Source organism: Electrophorus electricus, chromosome 24 (assembly GCF_013358815.1).
Source record: "Electrophorus electricus isolate fEleEle1 chromosome 24, fEleEle1.pri, whole genome shotgun sequence".
NCBI classification, from domain to species: Eukaryota; Metazoa; Chordata; class Actinopteri; order Gymnotiformes; family Gymnotidae; genus Electrophorus; species Electrophorus electricus.
The window spans coordinates 7,302,501-7,325,000 of NC_049558.1; the positions used below are offsets into that span (position 1 = coordinate 7,302,501).

A 22,500-nucleotide genomic window follows, 5' to 3' on the forward strand; every position below is an offset into this window, starting at 1 on the left:
GTGTCTACTTAAAATATGACAATGACATTTGACACCACATGTAGGTTATATATAGCACATGGCAATTTTCTGTGCATCTGCTCAACTCATGTGTGCATTTAGAACTATGGGTTAATCCCAACAAACATGACTACAGCCAGCTCTGGGTTCCTTAGCAACCAGGCTTGTATTCTGAAGCAGCTCCATTTACATTTATGGAATATAGCTGACACCTTTATCAAAAGCAATTTACAATTATGACTGAGTAAAACCTGAGCAATTGACGGTTAAGGGCCTTGCTCAGGGGCCCAGCAGTGGCAGGACTTGAACCAGCAATTACAAGTCAAGTACCTTAACCACTGAGCTACCACTGCTCCAAAGGCACCTGAAGCAGGTCATCTGTAACCTATGCAATTAAAGATTCCAGCTGTAGATACACAGAGTTGCCAGTTTTTTTTTTAAAAATGGAAAAAGTCATTGACTGGAACCACACTTGAAATGGAAGTTCAAGGGCAACTGTTGATCCCTGTCTTAAGAAATGCCTTCAGGCTTCCATTATAAGTGTGTTGCCAGTCAATGGGATTTTCAATTTTTCCCCCCTAAGTTTAGGGAATGTCTCCAAAGTATCATCTGAGGTAATGGATGATATGTCACAGACTGACACTGGAAAAATCATTTAATATTCCTCTAAATGTTTAAACTGTTAACAATCCTGATGTGATAAACCATATTAAAAGAAAGGCTCTCTAAAATTGCTTTCTCTTTCTTTCTCTCATAAACACACACACACACACACGCACACACACATACACACACACACACACACACACACACACACATATGCACACACACACACTTTCCCCGATATGGCCACTTCTTTCACCTGATTTCCTGACTCCTCTTCTCTAGACTGTCCCCTCTCCCATTAGACAATGGCATCTCCCTCCCGCTCTCTGGCTCCTGGGAGGCGGCTGCGATGGGCGAAACCATTCCAGTCAGGGGGGTGTGCCTACCGTCTCCCGACCCTGCCCCAGGTCGCCCGTGGCCCTTCAGTTCGGCCTCGGAGCTCTTCTTGATGGCCTGGAGCTGGGCGAGAGGCACAATGTCGCAGCCCTGGGGGCGGTGCCACACCGTCTGCTGGCTGGTGGAGTTGTAATAGTAGAAGCGATTGTTGTTGTTGTCGAACAGCTCCCACCACTGGTTGCCATCGGACTGGCGCACAGGAACGCCGCACGGGGGCTCCCAGCCGCACTCGCCGGTCAATAGGTTGACGTACATGCGCTCCTGCGAGCGCGGTTCCACGATCTCCACCCAGTCGGACCTGCTCAGAAGGAGACGTGGGAAACGTCAGAGAATGGGAACGATGCCGACAACTGGGAAGTTAAGTAATCACATCATAAATGGACTTTGGGAAAAGGCAACATAAAATAACAGAAATGTTCACAAAACAGAAAACATATACACAGTTGTAAGATATATAAAAATGTATAAACTATACAGTATATTTAGCAGTGAAATTTTTATAGTCGTTTCAAAGATCTAAACATAGGGACTTTAGTCTTTTATATAAACATATCCAAACTGTTTCTGTGATGACATTTTGTTGGCTGCAGTGGTTATGTGGTTTATATTCCTTTGATGTGGTCTTATGTATATTTATGCATCATGTAATGCTTGCAGCTAAAGTAGCATAAATAAAGAAGCACCCTGGCCTCTCTAAACCTCAGGGAGAGTGTCAGTAGCAGCACGTTTCCCCTCTTCCATTTGGACTTCAGCTGGGCTCCATATAGTATGAGCCTGAACAGCAGGTGCACATAGGTGTGACCTTAAGAAGCCTCCTGCACTTACACCTCTCAGCAACACACACACACGCACACACAGCTTAAACGTTTGCCAAAAGCTATGAAATGTATGAGACCTTTTTCGGTAAGTATTTTTAAAACAAGTTTAGACTATGTCTTTTTTTTTTCCCCCACAGCCTGTTCTTAGTGTCACTGTCCTTCATGTGAGCCTGGGTAAGTTCCAGAAGCCAGACCAGGCGGGCGGGAGAGGCTGGGCGCCAGGCCCAGAAAGCAGTGCCTGTATGAGGTTCAAGAAGACTGGCCTGGCCCCTGACCTGAGCACTGTACCTCTAAGGGTTCACTAACTGAGGAAAAACAACAAAGGATCTGCGGATTTAGATTAAGAGACCCGTGCACCTCTGCCACAGATGGTCAACAGTTGGCACTGACGAAAGCTCTCACTTTCTCTCTGTCTCTCTCTCTCTCTCTCTCTCACTCACTCACACACACACACACACACACACACACACACACACACAAAACAAAACCTATAATGGTTGATCACCATGTTATATCTTACACTGACATATCTGACTGCAGTCTGTTTCTGTTGGTTCTAGGGAGAACTTCAGCGCCTCAGGGTCACCTCAGTGACCACATGATGTCTCTTGGGTTATGTGATGCATTTGAGGACCTCAGTATGTCAGAGATCGAAAGTTCATCTGTATCTAAAAACCAAAACACAGCACCTGTTCATGTCTTCTCTTTCTCTCACCAACTTAGAAAGACACACAGTAAGGCCAAATGGATACCACAGGATGCAGGAAGACACCTGTCATGGTCAATCAAGGATCCAGACTTCTATCTTTCCATCTCTTCTGTCTCTCTCTGTCTCTCTCTCTCTCTTTTCACCTTAAATCCTATAATCTATCCATGTCGCCTGTAAATCCCATCTCCAACACTGGTAAGTCTCCAACAATGGTGTTGATCCCAAGTGCATTCTGGGATATGACATGACAACAATGTGACACAATGTTCCAGCAGAACACACTGCTGTAAACAAAAAAACTATAAACACAACAGAAATGACAATCTGTCAAATGAGGAAATAACATTGCTTACCAACCTCTGGACAAAGTCACTTATTCTCACCCTCACACATGCACACATGCACATAAAACATTCAGCACTTTTCCCTACCTGTGAAGAAACTGAACTGTCGTGGCTTCTAAGCACATGCTTTTCTCAAGCTTCCTGCTCTACTGGGTCCCAAAGGTACAGTCCATGCAGCTAAGGCCAAACCCAAGCAGAGGAACCACATACCAAACTTAAGAATGTCACTTAGAATGCCAACCAGTGCCTGAACGTAGGTCACCTCAGACAGCGTGTGTATTAAAGCAGGGACTGTTTCTTCTTCTTCACACAGAAGTGTGGTGTGTGTGTGTGTGTGTGTGTGTGTGTGTATGTGTGTGTGTGTGTGTGTGTGTGTGTGTGTGTGTGTGTGTGTGTGTGTGTGTGTAAGAGAGGCAGAGAGAAGCTCTTGCACAGTTAACCCAGCCCTTCCCCTCTAAGGGATGCTGAGTCCATCTGGTGAGAGGAAAACTGGTGGTCAGTCTGGGGTGAGATCACCCTCTGTGGCCTGAGTTGACCACCAGATGCCGACCCCACTCATACTGCCCACCAGAAGAGCAGCTGAGAGAGAAAGAGAGAAAGAGAGGAGTAGCTCTAATCATCCACATGCAGCGAGGTGCCACCTCCAGCTGGCCTTTACCTCTAACTCTGTCTCTCTGTCTTGTCTCTCTCCCATAACACACAAACACACACACACACACAAATCTGCTTATAGCATCTCTAAGGGCACATGGCTGAAAAAGTCATTTGGTACATGATGGCAATGTAAAGGAAAAGCTACCAACTGAAGCCACCAGTGACTGATCTCATGATGGTGTCTTTCCTTCCCCCCAGCAAGGTGAATGAAGATGTTTGAGCATAAAAGTATGTAACAACTGGACATGCTGAATGTTATCCAGGTTTAACTTTCAACAGTGTGTGTTCTCCTGTCTCCTTTTCATTATGGTTGTATAAGCACTTGAAAACGTCCTACGCCAACACACACACACACACACACACACACACACACACACACACACTCACTGTCACCGACTTTCTCTAAGCACAAAGGCCGGGAGGTCCATTTTAGGCACTGGCAACACTGTCCCTAGTTCACCACTGACCTCAACATTCAAGCCAAGCCTCAAACAGGAGGAGATGCTAAGTTGCTGCACTACTGTGAAGATCAGGTCTAACCAAAGACTCCAACGCATGTTCGCATTCAGCATATATGGCTACAGTAACGTGAGCTGGGAACAAGATGAATGCATAAAGTAATCAAATGCTCTCTTACAGGAGCTTCTCTCACCAAACAGCACTGCATGAGCTAGTGCTTCGCACATTTAAGACTGCGTCGGCGTTAAGGTGCAGGTTTGTCATGCAGCGTTACCTCGGCTAGGACTGTACATCAGTGATTCACAGTTTGGTTCCCTTTTCTGAAAGCCCACGTGATAACATCTGAACACATAATGGATTCATCTGTAAGCAGGTCTCTTGCCTCAGTATAAGTGTTTTACATAAATGATTGACATTTATGATTTGGGGTATGAAGTCAGCGTACAATAGTGAATCATAGTTGGGTTTATGCTAGGTGACGTGAGCCGAAGCGCCGGAGCCGACATCGGCTATTAAACCTCAGGGACTTTAACGTGCATATGCTCATAGTTAGAAGCTCTCTGACCTCAAGAGAAATACAACACAGCAGAAAATCTTTCCCAGGATCTCTCTTCTTTTTCTCTCACTTTCTTTCTCTCCCCCACCCCCCTTCTTGCAGCCAAATGAAATTGAAGGCAGGCAGTAATCACAATTTTAGGAATATCTTCAGTTTAAAGTATGTTTCACGAGTGCTTTCTGGATGGACATGGGCTAAAATTTGCATGTTGGAAACAGAAGGTTGGTGTTTACTTGCTGAAAAGACTTGCAGACATGTCCAGACATGCTAACAGCCCGGGAATAAAGCTTTCCTATAGTTACTGATCTCAGAACAGTTTGGAGATGCCTCTCATAATGGTTAGAAACTGATTGTAAATCAGTTCACCAAAGTGAAGTATTCTGGAATGATAAACTGTTTTAGGCAGATGATGCAGTTTGTGTGCATATATTTTCCAGACATTTGTAAACAACAAGAAGAGACTGGAAAGGCTTGTGGAGCCAATCTCGACACGCATCGTCCCACAAGCTTTCATATTCGCAGCTATCTTAGTAAACAGTGAATGTGGTCTTTGAAATGTTTTGTGTTCAGAATGGCAAAGAAACTTAAATGTGACACATACCAAAACACTCTTAAATGCGGACTGTTGTCAAAAGAATACAACATTCAGAAACGTTCCACTCGATATGTTTACCATCTACCACACAAAGGGTGGAGGAGATGCTTAAGTTTTGGGTGTGTGTGTGTGTGTGTGTAACATTCAGTCAGTCTGAGGCAAACACATGCATTTCCCACTGTTTGTGTAGCTGGGTGTTGATGTACTGTGACTAGGTTCGTTGCACTACACACAGAGTACGGTCTCTCAGGGCCTGGCAGGAGGATGTGGTTCATATACAAATCACATGGAGCCTAGCAATGCACTTGGGGAAGCAGGAAAACAAAACAAAAAACTAAATCGGGGCTTGGGATGGGTAGTGTAGCCATCCCTCTCTCACTTGCCATTAAAAACGAGGGACGGCACCACCCATACCTGGCTGAACGTGGAAAAGAAACACAAACACACAACCGGTAAATAAATCCAACCCCAAGAGCTGGTGCTTTCTCCAAGCTCAGCTCGTCGTCAGAAAGTCTACAGATACGTCTGGAGAGGCGCCGGAGGGAGTTCTTCCAACTCTCAGGAGCTGCGTCCAAGGCACAGCGATGCATTTAAAGTAAATAAATAAATTATTTTTGCCTTAAAAAAACTCAGACTCATCATATCAGTGATCCTCTCTACTTGCACGGAGAGCAGGATGGGTCTTTACTAAGGCTATCCCGCAAGGAATCCACAAAACAGGCAGCAGGATTAACAAGCAGGTTGACGGGATAATAACAGGCAGCTCCACGATCAAAAACACAAAAATAGACAAAGGGTCAAAGCCAGACAGGACAGCTGACAAGCAAAGCAATGTGAACTAGGAGCACAATGCAGACTGCCACAGTCGACTGCTAAGATAAAAGAAACAGCCAGGGAATTTGTGTGTGTCCTAAGAAGGGCAACAGTGAGCCGCAGGTGTGGAGAACGGTCGGTGGGCGGTGCCAGGGTGGAGGAGGGAGGGGCCAGTAGACAAACCTGGAGTGGCCAAATGCGGAGCTGAGCCTCCCGTAAAGGAGCCTACAATTACAGCAGCACATAGTCAAACACATCATTTACATTTAGAAATATGCTTGTGCGAAGCGTTTCTCTTTCTTTATGTCTTTTATAAGAACATCAGTACAATGTGAATTCTCTAATAGTTATAGCCTATTTTAACCATAGCATACAGTATTCATAGTTCTGACTGACACTGATGTCTTTAGAATGGTTTGTACCTTTGCTGTGGGTTTAGTTAGGCTTCATAAAGACTATATGAGCTTAACAATAATCTCATGATTCTCCTTGCATCGTTCTAGGCATCTCAGAGATGGAGGAAGACAGTCAGCAACTGGGAAGAAAAGCAACTGGGATGCAATCGCTAGCATATAGGAGTTTAAAGACATAGCAGTGGCTATTAACCAGTCCTGGGGTCCACCATATGATCCACGTTGGTGATATATTCTATCTTATAGCATATCTGAACAAAGCTATTTAGAATGGCTGGTATAGATGTACAGGGAGCTGACTTTGGGGGGAAATATGGGCTGTCTGGTGGCTCGGAGAACTCAACACAACGCAGCGGAGAGGGACTGAGTCACGTGGAGAGGCTAAGAGTCAAACACACCTGAGTCATACAGCACATCTGCATCTATGTCTGCTCTTACCCAGCAGTGAGACACACACACACAAACACGCAATGCAAAGGTAATGCAAATGGGAAGACATTTGCCATCATGCAAGCGAACACTTTAAAACATTTACACGGGCACAAACACACCCATGTTCCAATATCTCCCTAATATGCTATGGTCATGGCAACAGCCAACACATGTTTGAGGCACTTTTGAGAAGAACAATGCATAGTTACTCTTGGCCCCCTTCCCACACACACATAGAGAAACAAACCCCACTCTTCCACACTTGACCATCTGCCTCAATACTGAATAAGGAGATGAGAATGAGAAACACAATACTTCTTAGTCTACCATAAAGCAGCACACACACACACACACACCTGACTACCTGATAAACAGTCCTTCCTGTAACTACTCTATTAATAATTAAATTGAATATCATACATGCACTTGTCATATGTGGGAGGAAATTATTTTTGTATTATTATGGGTAATAGTCTTTCCCCTATGTCTGTGCTAGTTTAAACAGAAGAAGGAATCCCCAGGAAAATTATATTTTACTTTACTGTTTGTTTTTTTCCCTCGGAGTCAGTAACTCATTCTGTGTAGCTCTGAACAGAACTGTAAAACAATAAAAAAGGAGAAACACCCCCATCTTGCTCTCACACACAACTGTGCGTGTGTGTGCGCGTGTACACACACACACACACACACACACACACACACACACACACACACACACACACACACACACACACACACAAACAGTAAACCAACTAAACCAAAGTCTAGGTTCAGAGGTCAATGTTGAAGTCATGATAACAGTCTCAACAGTCTGTGTGATCAGCTGCATCCACTCCCATCATGTGTACGTGTGCATGTTAAACTGGATCCACTCCCACCATGCATACGTGTGCATGTTAAACTGGATCCACTCCCATCATGTGTACGTGTGCATGTTAAACTGGATCCACTCCCACCATGCATATGTGTGCATGTTAAACTGGATCCACTCCCACCATGCATACGTGTGCATGTTAAACTGGATCCACTCCCACCATGTGTACGTGTGCATGTTAAACTGTGCCAGCATTTTCTTCCTGCAGTTCTGCCTTTCTGCTCTTAATCAATAAAAGTCAAAGCACCCCACATCATTTTTTAGAGCATCAACAGCAAACAAAATGCATGCATGCATACAAGACTGGCCATGGCTAATGAAAATGCACAGAGGACTGGTGAGTCATCTGTTGTCTTTGCAAACAATTCCACAGCCTTCAGTTAGGCCAATGTGCTCACTAGGATGGAACATTTTTAAGTGTGTGGATCATGAAAGATTATGCTTCCTTCAGGCATGTGTAGAGATCACGGGTCACGGCACCACCGCTGATGTATCCCAGCACCACATGCACCACTATATCAGCACACTTTGTCCTGGGCAAGCCACCTACACAGAGGCAATTTTTTTTTATTGCAGGCATCATGATCTCTATCAGTGCTGAAATAAACAGGAACATCACTCTCTGCTCAAATGGGATGATATCACACACACAAGCACAAGCACTCTCTCACGTGTAAGCTATATTAACAGTGTACCCTACTACTTCCTGGCTTCCATATATATATATATATATATATATATATATATAAAAATGGGGGGGGAAATCTATATATATATATATATATATATATATATATATATAAATAAAAGATTCATTTAAGTATTCATATCTGAAATACTGCACATGGATATAAAGGAGTCATTGTGTGGTCTGAATACCCAAGTAGACAATGTGTATTCATTTTACTCTAATCACTTCATAACATTTTGCAGTGTGTATATGTGTACATGTGTGTGTGTACAGGTGTAGCCTCAAGGAATTACATGTACACCTACAATATTCTCTCCATTGATATTTTGATCTGCTAAGTAGTTCAGTAAAACCTGTCAGTCAGTCAGTGAGTCATTTACATTTTAATGATTATAATCCCTAGCTGACCTTTTCTGAATTGTATTGCTACTGGTGAGAACCTCTCCTACCCACCCATCCTGGCCTGGCTCAAACACACCAGGTAAAAAGTCAGCAAATCTTTCAACAGGTACCCACTCACACACCTTCAGTCATTTAGCCTTTTTGTGTGTGTGTGTGGCATGGGTGGAGAATTTTGCAAGTAGCAGCATGCAGCTTGTAAACCAGAAGTGAAGAGGAAGAAATGAAAAAACTCCAAAACATTTTGAGTGTGGTACTATGCCATGCTGACACAGTCACCTGGCAAGACAGGATATAGTGGCCTCTGTTCACACACACACACACACACACACACACACACACACACACACACACACACACACACACACACACACACACACACAGACACTATCCAAACACATTTACACACACACTAGTAATCAAAAGGTTGCCAGTTAAAGCCCCACCACTACAAAGTTGCCACTGTTGGGCCCCTGAGCAAGACCCTTAACCCTCAATTTCTCAGACTGTATTCAGTCATAATTGTCGCTTTGGATAAAAGCTTTGGCTAAATGGTGTAAATGATCTCTGCCCAGCAGTATGTGCCCTTCGTTGAACCTGTATGTGCAAGTGAGCATGCCCTAACTGTAGAGTGCTCCCTATTAATAACCCCTCAGTACAGAAAGCTGATACTCTCTCCTTCTCTAAGTGACCGATACACTACACGCTGCTGACAGCAGAGCATAGAGTCAGAAGCTACACAGTAGACAAAGAGCTTAACATGTGTCTCAGAATCACGCCAGCAAACCCATCAAACTTTCCAACATGACTCTCTCTGTGTCCCACACAGATACACTCACACAAAAACACACACTCAAAAATGACAAGATACTCTCTCTGAGACCCTCCATTCAGATCCCACTGTTTCTGCCTGTGTCTGGTAAACAGATCACAGCAGTTGTGGGTTTCCTAGACATGGTTGATGACACAATTACCAGAGAAACAGCCACTGTCAACCTGCTGACCCTGCACCAACCAGCCACATGCCAATGAGGGAAAGATAAGAAACACCATGTACAACCGCCTGCTAATGTGCACATACCAGGGTATGAAACAGTACAAAAACTACACTGCACTGCGGTCCTGCCATAGCCCGACTGTTTCCTCCACATTTCTTCATGTTCTTTTGGAAAGTTATCACTCTATTAATTATGCCGTGCGCTAAACTGTCGCTCCCTGAACTCCTCTGAACTGAAGTTCATGGGGCAGTGAGAGACCCCAGGTGTGCCAATGTCGGCCGTGTGCCACGTTTGGCTACAGTCCGCACACGGACGCGGCGGTTAAAACCAAGAGCCAAGATTCTAGAAAGGTGAACGCTGCTCCTAGACATTGGATTGTAGGTAGGCGAATTAAGATGTACTACAGAGAAGAAGAACACTTCAGGGAGAAGGAGTCTGGTCAGAGGGAAAAGCTGCACAAACCTTTCCCTTTTGTCAAACGCAAAAACACAGTGTCATTTGGAACTTGCCTGGTTGGCAGAAAAGCAACCAGTTTGCAAGCAGATTTAATTACACAGATGCGGTAAAGACGGTTTTACTATTATAATTAAAAGCTTACATGGCAGATTTGGAATTTCTCTTTAATTTCACCAGAAATTTGACCTTAGGGACATGTGTGCAAGGCCCTTACCATATGTCTGCGGAGTCATCACTTCAGACCACATTACTCCTCATTGGTGAAAAAATGTGTGTGTGGCAGGAAGTGGAATAATGATGTCTGTAAAATATATTATATTTGTATAGTCTTAGTCTGTCCTGCTGGAAGGTAGGTCCCACATCAATGTTCTCTCTAGTAACCGAGGAAAAATAACTCTTGTGTGTGCGTGTATGTGTGTGCGCATGGGGGAGGGGGGTTGCAAGTGCAAAATGCATTGGTTGCATCTTCTGACCTTTACATAGAGAAGAAATTTCTCCATTTGAATTTATCTTAAATATCACCATCTCTACAGAGAAAGAGTAGGGAACATATACTGAGCAGTACCAAACTTTGTGTGAGTCTATAAGAGCCTGTCAAAATGTAACAGAGTCACAATAACACACGTGTGTGGGGTGTTAATGCCTAGAACCGAGAGAGAGAGAGAGAGAGAGAGAGAGAGAGAGAGAGAGAGAGAGAGAGAGAGAGAGAGAAAGTGCGTTGAGTCCACACTTTTGGGTCGTCTGGCTTTGTTCATCTTTTACTCAGCTGCACTGGATGGGAAGAGAGGAAGAGAGGAGACTGGAACAAGACTTGGAGCAGGTCAAGGAGAGCATGGGTTTCTCTCCAGATGGGGCCATTTTTCTTAACAGTGCTGTGCTGCTTGTGTAAAGACTGAACAAGAAAGCCAGAAAGAGAGTGAAGAGAGAGAGAGAGAGAGGAAGAGAGGGAGAGAGAGAGAGAGAGGTAAGCTAGCTATAAATCTGCCAAAACATTTAGTCACATCTGACTAGAGGATTTTGGCCATCTCATACGATAATCTGTTTAATTCCAAAAATGACTCTCACTCACATCTATTAGAGAGAGAGAGAAAGAATGGAAAAATGACAGGCAATAAAAACCCGCAACAGGTCAGACACATCATTATCAGACACACACACACACACACACACAATGTTCTTCTCATCACTGCGCAAGTGTGGAGCACATCAGCAGATAACAGTGGAGTCGACAGTAGTGTAGGGCACTTGAAAATAAAGACCTTCAAAGCCCTGGAGGGTAAGGCAGGCTCAGCCAAAAAGGGAATGCAACCCTTTATAAGTGTAGAGCGTAATATAATGCACATATGAGGATGGCTGGAGTATTTCTGTAAATACTCAGATTCCATCAGAGGTTGGTAGTGTAAGCCAGGAGTCTAGACAAAAGGTGACCTTCTCACACAAACAAAATGCAAGAAGAGCATTATATGAACCTCAGACAGACACATTGCTCCTCAAATCCAATTTTTTTATGTGATTCAGTGCCTGAATCTGGGTGGTGTGTTTATTAAGGGACTGAGAGAGCATTGCAAGTTTTGCGAGCTTTGCAAGCATTGAGAGGGAAATCACTGGGCTCAGGGAGCAGATTAAGAGTGCTCAACTCAGCTCAGGGAGCATTGTAAGAGTGCTCGGCGCAGAGAGCAGTGTAAGAGCATTCAGCTAAGCTTGGGAAGCAGTATAACGGCACGAGAGTTGGGCTCGCAGAGCAGTATTACAGTGTAAGTGTTGGGCTGGGGGGGGTGTAACAGCGCAAGTGTTGGGCTCAGGGAGCAGTATAACAGCATGAGTGTTGGGCTCCGGGAGCAGCATAACAACGCAAGTGTCGGGCTTGGGGAGCAGTATAACAGTGCGAGTGCTGGAAGCGACAGTACATGCAGTGCGGCCGCCTGCCATGTCAACGTCAGTCAGGTAAAGCAGTGAGCTATTCTCTGCTGAATGATCCAACAGAAAACCCCTGGGAAGGTACAGTCTCTGTTTCGTGTGAGTGTGTTTCTGAGGACCATGCACACAGACACACACACACACACACACACACACACACAAAGAGATGGGATTTACATATGATGTCTGGAATGCGTTGGATGAGAGAGGGCCAACAGGGAAAAGGAACAACAGGAATAAAAAATGTAGTTTTTGCAAAGTTAAGAATATGTGTGTGTGTGTGTGTGTGTGTGTGTGTGTGTGTGTGTGTGTGTGTGTGTGTGTGTGTGTGTGTGTGTGTGTGTGTGTTGTGGGCAGGTGGCCACTTCTTGTAACATACAAACCACTTCCTTTCTAACCAGCCTGCCCCTGGCCCCTAGGTACTTCGCACACTCCAAAGGCACTTAACAGGTTACACACCTGAGAGTTTATTTAGGCCCGTGAGCCAGACTTCAGTGCACATGTCGGAACACAAACACAATTACACCATGCTGCCTACAGGCTACATAGGTCAACACTTTGGCATGAGTATTTGTTTAATGTAAATTAAGAGTGCTGCCTGTGTGTGTGTGTGTGTGTGTGTGTGTGTGTGTGTGTGTGTGTGTGTGTGTGTGTGTGTGTGTGTGTGGATTCAGCTGTGAGTATAATAGAACTTTTCATTATATGGGTCTTCGTTGGTTGTGCTCAGTAGTTCTTTTCAGACATATGGTGATATAGTGGGCTACAGTGACATATGAAAACTGACTTTTAATTAACTGTGAGTCTGAATGCCCACTCGCACATTCTCTTCAACAGGACTCACTTCTGTCCTTTCACATTGCAATGCATCTGAAAGGTAACAAACAGCAAGTTCTTACACAGACATTGTCCTGCCTCCAGGCATCTAATATGACTCATACCTTCGCGTCAGCAGCGTGCCCACATAGAGAGTGCCCGTCATGGCTAGGGTTCTTCGGGCTCTCACTCCTCACCAGCTGAGACGCCCTCAGCAGGCATGCCCTCACGTATCGCCTACACTTTTTGAAGTTTTTCTGAACTTAAGTTGACATGCAAATTTAAGGGAAGCTGCTATTATCTGGCCTGGAGAAAGGAGCTATGGAAGTCGGGCATTTCACAGGACCTGCCGAATGCCATGGCCAGATGACACACCCAACCCATCCAACTTGTATATTGACTTTGGTGGTTAGCATTAGTAAATACTCTTTTAGCTGGGCCCTCAGTGAACTACACCAACCATGAACAGCACCAACACAGTAATTATTCTGGAAAGGAAAAACTTAAGCTTTAGCCAGTTAAGCATTTCCTTCCTTATTTATCCCTCGCGATTATCTAAGACAGCTGAACTCCAGGTCAGTGGATCGATATTTCATGTATTATTATTATTATTATTATTATCTAGAACCCCTGGTTTAGGCTGCTTCATGCAAAAATCAATGCCTTGCTGTAAGCAGAAGATAAAAACACACTGCCCCTGAACACAATTGGTACCATGCTGAAATGATTGTGCCTGGTATAGCTCACCCCTGCTGGTCAATATCTTCTGTTTTTGCTGTTATGGTTTTAAGTACTGAACAATGCATGGTGACATCCTCAGCTCATTTAATACAAACCACACACATAACCCAGCTAACTAGGTCGTTGTGACTCCTTTTCTTTTCCATAAACGCACTAAACACTAATCATTATGGTGGTTTATTTTCTTCAGTTTCTACATAATTTACAGGGGACGAAATTAGCTTTTGGCCAGCGCTAAGATGGGTTCAATTACAGTTAAAGGCATTAACATAGCAGAGTTAGCATCCATGCTAGCCATGAGCTTAACCACAGACAATAGTTGGGATTGTCATCTAGACAATCCCAGTAACAAGATCGGCCTTCTTAGAGCACGAGGCTCCAGGTGAAAGGGCAAGACAGAGAGGGACAAAGGTTCTGGTTAGGTCTGTCCCAGTCCATCACTTCAAATACAGCTGCACTGCATCTCTTCACATTTTGCCTGCTTGCGACACATCTCATCGAACTCATTAAACAACTAACAATTCCTTCATGTGTTTAAAATGGGTGTAAAATACCACAGTTTCCAGTACACAGGACCGGGATCTAGAACCACTGATCTGGCTCAAATTACACACGGCTGATTTCTTTACTGTATATGTTATACATAAAACATAAAGCAGATCATTTTTCTGTGCTCATGCCTCTTAGAGCTTTAACACTGAAGCTGAAGAAAGACTGTATGATGGACCGATCATCTCCTTAATCCAGACTGCAACACCGTATAGGGTATGTCCACGTAAGATCTACCACTATCTCTTCTGACGTTCAAAGAAGAAGCATTTCACTGTCACACAGACAATCTCTCACACACACACACACACACACACACACACACACACACACACACACATATTTTTAGTGTGAGAGATAGGCAGGAAGGAAGAGGCAGAAAGCAGACCCCTTGGTGCGCTGGCCGGATCTGTCCCCCCATCCACATAGCTTAGATTTACAGTTCCTCAGCAAGGCAGCGGATGTCTCTGAGGACTCTTCAAATAGAGGTGGCAGACGCTCCTCACAGAACAAAGGACTGGCCAGTGTTTAACCCTGACCACTGGAGAGTCAGGAAAACAGATAAGAGAAAGAGAGAGTTGCAAGAAAGAGGGCAGGAATGTGTGTGTGTGTGTGTGTCAGCAGAATGTGAGAGTCCGATTGAGAATCGGCCTTGAGGTCTTTGTGCATCACTTTGTGCCTATTTTCACCTTTCCTCTAACAACTTCATAAATTCTAGTTACTTGAGGACACTCAAATGATTTGTGGAAATGGCTGCCCTTATGAAACCTATAATAAGTTCAACATACACAAATAGATTATTGAATAAATCAATAAGTGAAGGCAGTCATCACAAACTAAATCCACTGCAGACAATGGCATGCTAGAGATTTACCGAAGCTTGCGCGTCTCTCAGTACAGACCAGTACGGACCTCCACAACTACCTTCCACCTCCACAACTGCCGATCAAGATGGAGATTGTTGAGTGTCACCATGGAGACATAGACTAGGCTTATTGTCAGCCAGCTGGTGTTACTGACTATATGAGAGAACACAGCATTAGCAGAGTAAGGCTCTGTTGTACCAGTAAATCTGGACCTTGTAAATAATGGCTATACAATCACCTCCTTGGTGGGTTCCATTAAATTTCTCCACACAAGTCTGATACTGCTCAAGCACACACGTCAAAGTTGGCTTTGCTTGGTACATACCCCTGAAAAGGTAAGACAGAATACAAGATCATTTTATGTGCATGTAAGTGAAAAGGGCTGAGAGGGCCAGTGTGTTGTGCGGGGTTAATGAGCTGGTCTGAAAGTCAGCATGAATTGGAAACCACAATGTATTTCTGAGTGAAACTGGATAGTTGAGGCGGGGAAAAAATATGGATGGGCCATAACTTTATCTATTGGCATCTGATTGGATTGTAAAGAGTGGATTTTTCAAAGCTAACATGGAGTTACCTTCTAGAAACAATACTGGGTAAAATACATAATCTGGGGTTCTCCCAGTACTTTGTCTTCTACAAAATGTAAAGATTTCATCCACCGGGCACATAACCTGGTATTTTAGGTATAGGGGACAAGGTTATTAGCAAACAACCAAATACACACCTCCTGCCCATGTTGCTGCTAGCTGAGTGGACTGGATCTATCCAGGAAAACATGCTATGGAAAGTATACCATTCTGCAAAGACAGGCAGTTGTCTCAGGGTATATGTGAGAGGGAGAGAATCTGTGTATGTACTTACGTACCCCCCAGTGTCATTAAATGAAACTTTTTTGAATGAGAGTGACTTAAAAAGGATATAAAATGGACTGGGACTCACAGCAAAAAAAGAAAGGCCAAAAAACTAAGAGAACATGACAAATAATGAAAGGAACAGATCTGCACAAGAATGGACTGGGCAAGGAAATGAGATGGAACACAGTGACTGTTCCTGGCCTTCCAAGACCCCCCCCCCCCCCACACACACACACACTCTGATCCTCTCAAGGATGGAACATGTGGTAGACATCCTGGGAACAGTCCATACCGCACAATGGCTAAGAGATCTCCTAGGAGAGTCCAGATCTGGAGAGCTACTGCTTGCTGCTGTAATAATGAAGCAGTAATGCCAGGGGTGAATGGCAGAATGACCCTGGCCTTGTGGAGAGGTGTGCGCACGTGACAACCCTTGACAATGTGAGCGTAGGTAATACACTGATTTGTTAATGTTGCCATTTTAGCCGAACAATGCTTAACACCCACGTTCAAGGTTTGTGTGTGTGTGTGTGTCTGGGGGAGGCTAGGCACCCCAGGGCCGGCTGGCTCTCTGTCCTATCAGAACAGTGCTTTCAGACAGCCACAGACATGCCCCTGCTGCCACTCCAGACCGCGGCGTGTGGAGTGAGGAGGTCTGAGCTGGAGGGCCCTGCTAGAGCACCGTGGACTCTTTAACAGGTGCCGCTAGGTGGGAATACACGGGACCTCCGTACTTTGCTGGTCAATGTTTAATGTGAGGCTGGTGTACATGAACACAAAGATACGCTTGCATGTGCATACACACTAACACATATACACGCACGCACGTGCACACACACACATGCACAGGAGACTGTGTATGAGTCACTTAAAAGTTTTGCTTATCGCCAGTGGGGTTTCTCTGTCGTTCATTGCCTGAATTACTGCCAGATGCGTGCAAATACGCGTGCACACACATACACACAAACACACACACACACAAGGCTGTAGCTGGGGGCCCTTATTTCACAATAAAACACACCCCTTTTGTGGCTCTTGAAGACAAATGGGTACACCATGGCCCAAACAGTGACTTGCAAATATACATTAGGTCACACAAATGGCCCATGTACAATTTCCATGTGAACAACCCATTAGATGGAGCACAGACACGAGCTGTCAAAAGCCAAGCCTCAACAAATCCTTTCAACTCAAACCTACAGTCAATATAATCTGTAGTCATCAATACTGAGCAGTACTGCTATATAAACACACACATACACATGCTGTCAGTCAGCATATACATCTGTTCATGTTTGTCTTTGTGTGTGTATTCACCAAAAAACCCCACATATGCTGTCATGAAAACTCACACACACACACAAACACACACATTTGCACATTTCTACCTTTCTTAGAACTGAACTTCACCATTTCCAATTGACCTATAATTCAACTGTGAAGACTTCAAAGAGAGAAGCAGTAGCTGGGGCAACTGAAAGAGCAGCGGACAAACAAACAAACAAACAAATAAAACTCTGTAAGAGCACCACTGTTTGCTCAGTTTATTCAGGTAAAGGGAGGGCGGAGCTCTGCAAACAGATGAAGAGAGCCACACCTTTCCCACCCGCCAGGCATTCCACACTGGCTTCGGTGGAACAATCTAGAAAATTTTAGAACATGACACAACCAGCAGACAGGTCAGGCCAGCAGGAAACGCGGGAAGAGGCTGTTTTGTGTTCAGCGGGAAAAATAGCTGGACGTAGTTGGCATATGACAGTACAGGCCAAGGCTGAAGCACGTGAATAGGGAAGCCCGTGGCATATTGTGATGCGCATGAACACACACCCTGAACTTACACTGTCACAACTGAGTCAAATTTAGGCTGCAGGCACACACAGGCCTTTTTCTAGCCAGAGGACACTGGCCTAAATTTAACAGTGAGCTAAACCCAACACAGTGACCTCTATATTCATCAAACTCAAAAGTTCACCTTTATAGCAACTTCTGATTTTGTTCTCTCTTATTCCAAAGAGGTTATAAACAAACAATGGAAACTACACAAAAATCAAAGTACCCCAACACTATGCTGTGGCAGGTTTGGCACACCGCGTTTTTTCAGCGCTGCCAAACCAATTTGGCCAATTTGTAATTTTATCTGGCCCAGAAGAGGAAACTGGTAATTAAGCCTCAACCGCAGTCCAAGGAAGCGACTCCGCTGTTTTTTTCCCATGCCACTACAAAGAAAGAGTACGGTACTGTAATGGCATCGGGTTAACACATGCGATTCGACTTCTGCACAACATGCAGCTTCCAGCTTCCAGCGATGAGAAATATCCATCTGCTTTCATGGCCAACTGTAACGGGGGGAAGGGGCGTAGAAGCTTATTTGCGCTCCAGTAGAAGTAGGACTGATATGGAATATCTCTTCACGGGAATAAAGTTCAGCACTACTTAATGCAAAACAAACAAACTATATATATATATATATAAAAGATTGTTTATCAGATTTATCCTAAGTCGTTAGCCTGATCTTATTGCATATATATAGTTTTGATTTTGTCATCGGAGGTAAGAGATCATGCACTGAATTTTAAAAAAAATACGCGGGCAAATACCACTTTAGACACATTATCGAACTTTCCGCACGACTCTTAATTTCAGCCACATGGCACAGTAAATATTTAAAGAGTTAAAAAGACAAGCGTTGTTTGGCCTGGGCTTCTCGGAATGGACATGAGGCGGCATTACAAGACGATAAATAAGTAAAACCTGTCCGCCTCATTAACGCTAGCACCTGGCGGACGACGCCTGACCGACAGTCCCGTCGAGCGGCCGAGAGGAGTAAGCTCAGCGCCGGTCAAGATCAGACACGCTCTCTATAAACCTGCTGCAGCGGTCCATCCCAATACACGTTTGTCAGGTATGCTGAGGGTTTAAAAAAGGTTCCCCACGGCACTTTGCCTACATGACCTTGCGTGTGTGTTCTGAAACTGCAATGTAGGCCTATTTATAACGCTGTTATAGATGATGAGTGATAGCGAAGGGGTAGGTTGGAGTTGGTGTCAGAATGAAAGAATAATGACATAATTAGTAACCCACTGACCCCCAAATACTGGTTCTTTGCCGTGGTGTATTCAGGCGACTAGTGCTGTAACATTAACTAACAAGGATACTTGTTTTCAGGCGACTAGTGCTGTAACATTAACTACCAAGGTTTACTGTAAGAAATCTTTCAGCAAACTACTTAATAACGTCGTAGGTGCGGTAGGCACCGTAGACTGTGTCTTTAATAAACAACAAATCATTTAGATGGCCATTAAACAGACTAATGACGACTGTTTTAAACTGAATTATGTTTAAACACAAGCGTGCTATAACTGCCCGTCAAAATCAACAATCTAAATCAAAAGACGTTAGTTGGTGTCTGCACGTGACATACATAAACCCAACTACAGTGGGAACGTCCCCAAGACCGCGGTGTTACCTTCCACAAAAGTAACTTAAGTGAAACAGTCGCGACGTCTTACCTTCCTTCAGCCATCTCCTCACATCGTACGGCGGAGGCGAAGCAAAAGAAGTCTGACAAACGTCTGTTTTCTCGGAGCTGGCGCAGGTATAACTCCCAGAAGTAACTCCGTCCCGCCACAGCTGAGGTAAGACGGTCGCGAGCGGGGCCGGCCGTCTCGTCACCCCCCCCCCCCCCCCCCTCCCCCGCCTCCCTCCCACGCGCGCTCCCCCGGATCTGGCGCGCGCTCTGAACCGGGCCCGGAGTTTCGCGGTCCGGTCGCCAGTAGTTGTCGTCCTACAACAGCGACCTCTGCTGGCAACGGCCGCGGCGATGTTCGACGTCTGCTTCAATTTGTCCGCCGCTGTCCAGCCCAGTTGTTGGTTCATTGCCTCACGTTTGAATAATGTGGAACATAATGGGAGCTTAACCGCACTTTCCAAACAAACACCTACATTCCTTAGATACTCTTATCCAGAGCGACATATTTATTAATATTAGTAATACTAATATTAGTACGTATTTGTGCTCTCTGGAACTTGGAGCTGCCAGCACCTTGCTCTCCCTGAATTTAAGATTCCTTTGTAGACTACTACACCAGAATGACCATGTAGCTTGTTATTTAGTGGGTTGACTCTGTTGGTAATGTAGGAATATAAGAAACCACATCAAAAATCGCCCACCCCAAATCCCCCCTATATTGCCTGTATCCATACTGTTGTTATATATCTATAAGGACTGTAGAAAAGTTTTTAAACGCAGCCTAGTCTTCACACCTATATACTAAGATAGCTCATATGTCATGAACTTACTTTTTTACAATGCTAACTCCTGCAGATTTCTTCAGTTACACTGGGTGATACTTTTGGGTGGTTTTGACTTTTAAACACATACGGCATACCAGAGGCAAACAAATCCACACCTTTATAAATTTATGCACTGAATGGCTAGACATTAAAATAAAGGCCAGTTTCTGGAATCGCAATTTGGGCATTCAACACTTTATTCACAAACTAATGAGGCTATCAAATGTCCACTGGTTAACCAAAACAAAAATATATGTATGATAAATCTATAGAACTGTACAGGGTATTTTGTTAAAACCATCTGTTATCGTTTAAATTCATCTTTCAACTACAGTAGCCTCTTTCAAAAAAAAAACAACCCCCCCAAAAATCATATCTTTTGTATGGAACACTGCTAATCCACTGGCACTTGGTTTCACCAGACACAATCACAATCCTGCAAAACTTTATATGTCCAGTCAAAGGAGCTGGGGAAACTAAAGAAAAAAGATGATGTGAATTTTATGAATTTCAGGGGACATGATTTGTAGAAATGACAGGACACTTCCATCGAACATGTAGCTGTCCATGGGCAAATGTGCTCTGTGCCCTTCAGGCTAATCCATGTGATATTATTTGCATCCAAAATGACCAATCTAATCTGGAATATACCTCCAGGTCCATCTGAGACAGCACTGTTCTAATATACTCCACAGTTGGGGGTGAACAGGATGGCAAAGCAAGATATAACTAACACTTTGAAGTTATACTGAAATACTGACTGGTGGACTCGTAGTTTGTCTGATGGTTGATTTAGCCTCCACTATTGTGTCATATAAAATATACTTTTTACCATTTACAGTATATTAACTGCAAACATACATTCAAATACATACTGCCATTTTATATATTTGCTCAGACTTTAGTAGCACCATGTATAGCACAATATCTAAGATGAAAGTTAAAAACAATGTGACACACAATAATCACATCAACATTTCTTTTTTCATTATGTCATAAAAAGAAAACACATTTCGTCATTAGATAGCAATTCCTTTGACATTACACGGGCATCTTGCTGTGACCAGTTTATGGAGTGGCAGGTTTACATTCGAGTGGTTTGTTAATGGAAATGTTTAGCAGTGCTATTAATTTAACTCTAACTTCTGTAATGAGAATTTTTGGATGGAGTGGAACTTTTGGGAAAATGCACGGCTACACCAAGGTTACATCAAACCTGCACGCCTTCTTTCATAGAAAGGGTCAAAATAGGGTAAAGTATTTAAAGAAATTATTTAAAGTATTTCAAGAAAATCAAAACCCAGTATCCTTGATTTTGGTTGGTAATTAAAATATATGGCACGCTTTAATACACACCTACGCTCGTACACTACTGAATTTCACACACTTGTTTAAGAAATCCTTTCTTATCAAACCGACTCAGTGCCTCACTTCAGTGTGGAGGCAGTCTTCCTTGCCTTGCCAGAAGCAGAAAAAGTGGCTGCCGTGTGAGCTACCTGGGCCTTTAAAAGCCAGCTGAAGATGCCGTTCTGCAAATGTCGCAAGTGCTATGGGAGCTGCAGTCCGCTCAGCCTACAGGCCATTGTTGGAAGTGTTGTGCTTCAGTAAGGCAGAGCGCGCATGAGCCAAATATGACGCTGTGCGACACACACACACACACACACACACACACACACAGCCACTGACGTTCAAACAAACAAACAAACCGAAAAGCAAAAAAAACAATACACACGGACGTGATACGAAACTGCTGGACGCAGTTTCATTTTCTCACAGCTGATTTACTGTTGTAATTAGAAAAAGGAAACCCTTCAAATAAAGTGAAATGAAGAAATGTGCTCTGTTCGAAGCCTAGATCTCGGGGGGGGGGGGGAGGGTTACACAGCAACAGCAGGGTGTGCTCCGGACGGAGGGATTCCAAAGGAGGAGCTGAGAACGGACTGAAAAAGAGAGTCTGGATGCTGCGGCTCTGAGGACAGGTGCCGGCGCGAAAGGTGGAGCGACAGAACGAGAGGTAGGAGAGAGTTGCTTTCCCGTTCGCGGGAAAGTTGCGAGTCTTTTCTGAGCTCTCTCTCTCTCTCTCGCTCTCACTCTCTCTCTCGCCTGAAGCGCTGGAAGGAGACTCAGGCGGAGTCCCAGCAAAAGTCGCTGCAGTCACAGTGGGTGGAGCTTGGCCTCCTCCGGCATGTCCGTCTTTTCGTAAACTCCTCCTCCTCCTCTTCCTCCTCTTCCTCCTCTGAGGACGAGGGGCGCG

The 22,500-nt window shown here is 44.2% G+C and overlaps 2 protein-coding genes across 6 annotated transcripts in view; both read right to left on the minus strand.

The window, feature by feature from the left end:
* Nucleotides 1-19,608, minus strand: part of si:ch211-218g4.2 (rho GTPase-activating protein 39) — a 53,487-nt gene extending 33,879 nt beyond the window's left edge. Inside the window, 2 exon segments of the mRNA XM_035522396.1 lie at nt 863-1,300; nt 19,463-19,608. Of these exon segments, the coding sequence (XP_035378289.1) occupies nt 863-1,300; nt 19,463-19,476 (452 nt within the window). The 5' untranslated portion in view covers nt 19,477-19,608.
* An 817-nt stretch (nt 19,609-20,425) lies between these two features.
* sulf2b (sulfatase 2b) overlaps nt 20,426-22,500 on the minus strand; it is a 126,458-nt gene continuing 124,383 nt past the window's right edge. For all 5 annotated transcript variants that reach the window (XM_027024121.2, XM_035522486.1, XM_027024119.2 and 2 more), the window contains one exon: nt 20,426-22,500. This exon is cut by the window's right edge and continues 411 nt beyond it. In XM_027024121.2, coding sequence (XP_026879922.2) covers nt 22,370-22,500 — 131 coding nt within the window. In that variant the 3' untranslated portion in view covers nt 20,426-22,369.